This window comes from Rattus rattus, chromosome 7 (genome assembly GCF_011064425.1).
Source record: "Rattus rattus isolate New Zealand chromosome 7, Rrattus_CSIRO_v1, whole genome shotgun sequence".
Classification (NCBI taxonomy): Eukaryota; Metazoa; Chordata; class Mammalia; order Rodentia; family Muridae; genus Rattus; species Rattus rattus.
Genome location: NC_046160.1, coordinates 28681528 through 28687527, shown reverse-complemented (window position 1 = coordinate 28687527; position 6000 = coordinate 28681528). Strand labels below are relative to the sequence as shown.

Genomic DNA, 6000 nt, shown 5'->3' with positions numbered 1-6000 from the left:
GAGACATCTAATGATATGTCCGCCCCGCTCCGTCACATCTGCTCTCCACTGCACCCCCCAGCTTCCCTTTCCATCCAATATCTGGTCCTCTCTTTTAGGGATTTCACAGTCCAGCAGGCCTGGGTTCGAATCCTTGGCCAACCAGACAACCAGAAAGAAGTTCACTGGAGTTAATTAAATACCAGCCTGGGGCAGAAGTGAGGTCACTGTTGGGTGTCTGCTCAGCCTCTCTACAGTCTTGGATGCTGGGGAAACAGGTGGACAAGAAACCTGTTGTCCTTCTTTCTCATCTAAAAACATGGCCCTCTGGGACCTAAAGCACTTGTCAGGGGAAGTCAGTAAAGTGGCCATTAAATCAGAAACAAAAAGAGAGGCAAACACAAGGGAGGCTAAGAGCCTGCTCTCCAGAGGCAGGAAACCAGTGTGGGCCAGCCAGTTCCGAGAGAGCAGCACACGGCCCTCACTCTCTGGAAGCCCTAGGCTGTAGCCTCCAGGCTTCCTTCTTAGAGTCCTTTCCTGCCTTTCTCAGAGGTTGAGTGAGTAGATGATGGGGAGCCGGCTGGAGGGATGTTCAGGAAGGAGCCACTGCCCCGGGAAGGCTGAGCCATGCGGAGCCACACAAGGACAATGTTCTGGATGGCAGGTAATGATACAGAAAAGGTGTTCCCCGGCCTGAGATGCCCTGCAGGAAGGAAGGCAAGCATGTCACTGTCTTCACCATTAGCAGAGACTTCTTTGTGAGTCACTGAAGCTCATTGGAGCAGGAGGCACAAAGAAATAGGCACCAAACTAGGGCTCAAGCACAGAACCGGACACAGTACCGGGACGCAGCTTCATGGGACGAAGGGAAGTGGGTACTCTCTGCCTGGGGCCACTTGTGAATGCCAAATGCTCAGGACAGGCGTTGAACGTAATTCATTGAAGAGGGTCTCCCCAATTTTTTAGTCTACCTAGAAGCTGTGAAGAAGGCTGTTTGGGAAAGAGGCTGTAAGTGTGATTAAGAGAGAATGAAGTGTATTATATATTAGATTAGGCAACACTAATCTCAGCTAGAGTTCTTATTCTGAGGATGACCCGAGGAGTATGATCTCCAGCCCCTCACCACTGGCCAGAGCTATGTAAACTAGGGGTTAGCAAGCAGAGCGGGCCTTGAGGTCTGCACATCATGGTTACTGCACAATGCCCAGCGTGTATACAACAGCCAGTGCTGCTAAGAGGCTCGCTGAGGTCAATCCATGGGCCTCTGACGACTCTGCCTGGCCACTGCCACTTAGTAGGCAGCACTGCCACTTAGTAGGAGCTCCTCTTGGATAAGAGTCCCTCTGTGACCAGCTCCTGAAGCTTCTTCAAGCACAGATATAACTTAGCCAAAGCACATCCTATTTCAGGAATGGAGATATTTGGTCTTTTAAAATTTATTTATTTATCTTATTCATATGAGTACACTCTCTTCAGACATACCAGAAGAAGGCATCAGGTCTCATTACAGATGGTTGCGAGCCACCTTGTGGTTTGCTGGGAATCAAACTCAGGACCTCTGGAAGAACTGTCAGTGCTCCTAACTTCTGAGCTATCATCTCTCCAGACCCTGAGATAGTCTTTTCAAAAAATACTCTATTGTGAGTATGTAGGACACGTGTGCACAGGTTCACACAGCGGCAGGAAAAGGCGTTAGATCTGGAGTTACAGGTGATTGCGAGGAACCCAACCTGTCTTGGGTCGCAGGTACTAGACTTTGATCCCTTAGAAGAGCAGCAAGCTTCCACAGCCCCAACCTGACCACCTCTCACCAAGGTCACGTGAGAACTGCTAGCTGCTTGTGTCACTTCTCTACCAGTCCCTGGCCACCTTTCTCCTGACTTCTGAGGGTACAGAGTTGGGTAGTGCTGGCTCAAAACAAGTCTGCAGTCCCTGGGGGCATCTAAGGCTGGACCTGAGAGCTCAGCTACTCCAAGGTGCTTTGTGCATCCTGGCTGCTCTGGGCTGTCCTCAGCATGTGGGAAGATGGCTGCACTGGGAAGTGCTAGCCATCCAGGCAGGAGATACACTGGGGGCAGCTTCGTGGTCCTCTTTTGGGGATGCATACACCAGGGTGGTGAGTGAGCTAGTAAGCTAAGCGCAGCCTTCCACATCGGCCTGGCACTGGGCATTAAATCCACAGTGGTTCGGTTCGTAGACACAAAGCCCAGGTGAGAACAAGGAGCTCAGGTCCCAAAGAACAGTAGGACTTGGCTGTGATCAGCGGCTCCTGCAAGGGCCCTAGTTTTAGCGCAGATCCTTGAGCACATGAGAATGAACAGAGATGCAGAAACAGTCCCTCTATGCCCCTCTATGCGCAGAGCCCAGGATGCCGGCCTGGCCAGGATTAGTCCTAGATCTGGGACTTTCCAGAACTGTCCCGAGTTCACGATGTTCTAAGAAGAACAATGATGGGAGGAAGGGAGCAGCGGATGCAGCCACTGGCAACGCTTCCTGCCCACGGGGCCCATAATAGCCCCAAAGAAACACACGCTGCTGTCCAGCCTTCGCTTTCTCTCGCATGGAGAGATATTTGAGCTGCAGGCTCCTGAGGTGTCAGCTCTCAGAACAGAACAGCAGTCGGTTCATCCTCAAGAACACAGACTCCAACTCAGTCTTAAGAACTCAAACCAAAGTGTTGGGAAGAGAGGCTCTATGGGTGGCTCAGACTGCACCGATCTGAGGGTTCCTGAGAAGCTGTTTGCTCCGCAGTGGGTGGCAGCCTGCAGAGCTGTACTGTAGAACCCAAGACGAAGCAGTGTGTGAGGACTGCAAGGCTAGGTCTGTGTATTTCCATCAGGTGGGGCATGTCTGAAATCATGGTAGTTTCAGCCTCACATGGTCCCCAAGGTGGGGATCTGGAGAGAAGCAGTCCTCCTCCTACACAGGGCTTGGCTGAATGATTACTGGCCAGAGACTCCCACTGAGTCTGGATTTCTTGGCCCTCTGCCTCAGTTTACACAGTGGGAAAGACTAGACTCCCTGGACTCCTTCCTTTCTCCTAGGTCCAGCTAAGAGACAGCCTAGAGGGCCCGGACAGAATTAGCAGACATAGAGTACCTACCCTGGTCACAAAGGACTATCCCAGTTTTCCCCACCAGAGAGAGAGAGAGAGAGAGAGAGAGAGAGAGAGAGAGAGAGAGAGAGAGAGAGAGAGAGACAGAGACAGACAGAGACAGAGAGACACACAGAAAGACAGAGGCAGAGACAGACAGAGAGGAGAGACATACAAAGAGAAGCAGAGAGACAGAGAGGCAGGGCAAGAGATGGGAGAAACAAACTGAGAGACAGAGACACACACACAGAGATTTAAAGAGACAGAGAGACAGAGATAGACAGAGAAACACAAGAGACAGAGACATAGAGTACCTTCCCTGGTTATAAGGGACTATCCCAGCCTCCATCACAAAGAGAGAGGGAGAGACAAGAGAGAGACAAAGAGGGAGAGACAGAAAGACAGAGACAGAAGTGGAGAGAGAGATGGAGGATAGACAGAGACATGGAGACTGAGATATACACAAAACCAGAGACAGACACACAAAGAAACATACAGAGAGTCAGAGACTTTCCCTGGTTACAAAGGACAATCCCTCTATACACACCACCACCACCACCTCCACCACCAGCCCAGACATAGAAAAGAAAAACACTGAAATTCTGGCTTTGTCACACACAGACTTTACTGGATAGCTGGGAGACATAGATTGGCTGTAGGTCACAGACCTGTGATCAAAACAAATCATGATTGGGAAAATGCTATCTGTGGGGCAAACACCCACGCCAAGGTATCCCAAAATCTCCACAGTAGACATCCCCACTAGTGGGCAAAACCACCCTAGAGAGTGGTAGGTCAGGTCAGGTACGGTTAGGGACACCAGGTGGGGATCAGTCTGTGGTCATCCAAGCCCCTACACACCCATGGCTCCTATGTCATCCAACACCCAAAGCAGGTGCAAGGTGTGTGAAAGAGAGGTAGAGAGCTGGTAGCCAAGGCACAGAGGAGTGGATATAGAGGGAGAAGGGTGCAAAGATGCCCAGGGAACACAGTAGGGTAGCTCTACACAAGACTAGGCCACGTGAACCTGCCTTTGCAGTCAGTGAGGAAGGGCTTCTGGACACTGGGCTGAGTGTTGGGCACCAAGAGATGGAGGGGGTGAAGGCCTGCTGGTGAAGGGGAAGTAGAGTTGGGGTCGAGGCTATCTAGAGTCAGTTCAAGGCTCTGGGGAGACCCTCAACCTAGTAAAGCAGGGTACTCTGGTCCTCCGCCTAGAACCGTTTTCAGCCTGGGCAGGTGGCCTGCTCAGAACGAGGCAGGTGACAAGGGACATGGTGAGATGAAAGATAGGTCCGACTTGATACTCTTAGTCTGATCCTATAGGTCTTACTACAGGGTAGGAGCTGGGGACCCCAGACACTGATGGCAACAAAAAATTGAACCGTGCTACTTGGGGATTCCTGAAAGTGGCTCTTGGACCCAACTGGGCCCTTCTAATGCCTCAGTGAAGCACAGTTGACCCAAGGAACAAAATGGCTGCATTTTGAAAAAACAAAAAAGCAAAAGACAAAAACAAAACAAAAACCCTATGTGTTTCATTAAAAATAAAATGTTTCTGACACAAAAATATACTCTAAGGTCCTTCGCTCCATAAAACAGCATCTACTAGAAGGCACGGGATTGCCCTGGGCACAGTTCCTTCTCCCTTGGCTGGTGGCTCCACTGGAGAAAGGCTAAGGAACAAGTTCAGATCCTGAGGGCAGACAAGGCCTCAGAGTCTCATACCCTATGGGCCAAACTCTGGGAGATGCTAGGACCTACTCTGTTGACAGCTGCATCCAAAAGGCCATGGGCTAGCCAGGCCCTTTTCTGGGGAAGGAAGTGGAAGGCATGGGGTCCTGGGAGCCTCTGTGCCCTAGAAAGGCAAGGCTGGGCCTACGCTTTCTTCTTAGCACTGGAAGCCAGAAGAGACTGAGAAGGGACTTGGGTCAGGGCAGTCAGGGGAGCTGGCCTTTCTCCTCAGAACACACCGTGGGGCCCTAGCAGCTATGCCAAATAGAGAGTCCGGAGCGGCCTGTCCCAGGGACCCCTTTGGCCTAGCCAAAGCTCACACTCCTTCCCATGCTGAGCTGGCCAGTGGGAACGAGTATGCAGAAGACGTCCTTTCCCTGGGGGACACTGTCCTCCGATCTTATTCCCCACTTGAGGTCAGGTCCCCGTTGAGCAAGACGAGCCCACAAACAACCTCCTTCTTACAGCCAGCTGGGTGGAGATGATGCGGCTTGATTTCTATGGTGTTCCCAGCTCTACATTCTGCAGAGTCCTTGTCTATCCCATAGCCCGGGAGAAAAGGGAAAGATATGGGGGGACTGGGGGGTCCAGGGTTCCACTTCCATTGGTGGTCCTTGCCTTGCAAGCAGAACCCACATATTGACACACAGCCTTCCTCCCCAGGCCCAGCATAGTTTGAAGGGCAGGGTTGTGGAGAAGTCAGAAGAGGCTGGGGGAGTCTTGGGCAAGTGTGTCCTGGTCCCGAATATACTGCAAGATGTCCATTTCATCCATAGCTTGGATCTGCTGCTGCTTCTGTGGCCCAGCCCTAGTTCCTGATGGGCCCGCTTCGGGGGGCACAGTTGGCTTCCTGGGTAATGCTGGCTTAGACGGGACTAGAGGCTTGGGCTTCGGCTGGGGCTTGGGTTTTGGTTCAGATCCCAGGTTCAGAATCTGGTCCAGGTCCTCTTCAACTCTAGAGAAGCAAGCAGAACAGTCTTAGCATAACTATATCCACAAAGGAGCAAGAGCCTGGGACCTCACCCTTCCCTACATGGGCGGTGAATAGCTACCAGCGTGCCTCATCCAAGCAGCCCTGAGGAGAAACCCACGGGTGGGTCTTTCTGACCCTCCACCTCTACAGCAGCCAGGGTAGAGCCAGTCCCTTGGTGGTGACACCACTTCAAAGTCTTCAGGGGACTCGCCTCCCAGCCCCT

General features: G+C 52.0%; 1 protein-coding gene across 1 annotated transcript in view; it reads right to left on the bottom strand.

Moving 5' to 3' along the window:
* Positions 1-3673: 3673 nt before the first annotated feature.
* The window catches only part of Hs1bp3 (HCLS1 binding protein 3), a 30872-nt gene continuing 28545 nt past the window's right edge, over positions 3674-6000 (bottom strand). Inside the window, exon 7 of the mRNA XM_032909191.1 lies at positions 3674-5759. Coding sequence (XP_032765082.1) covers positions 5504-5759 — 256 coding nt within the window. The 3' untranslated portion in view covers positions 3674-5503. The remainder of the gene's footprint in view (positions 5760-6000) is intronic.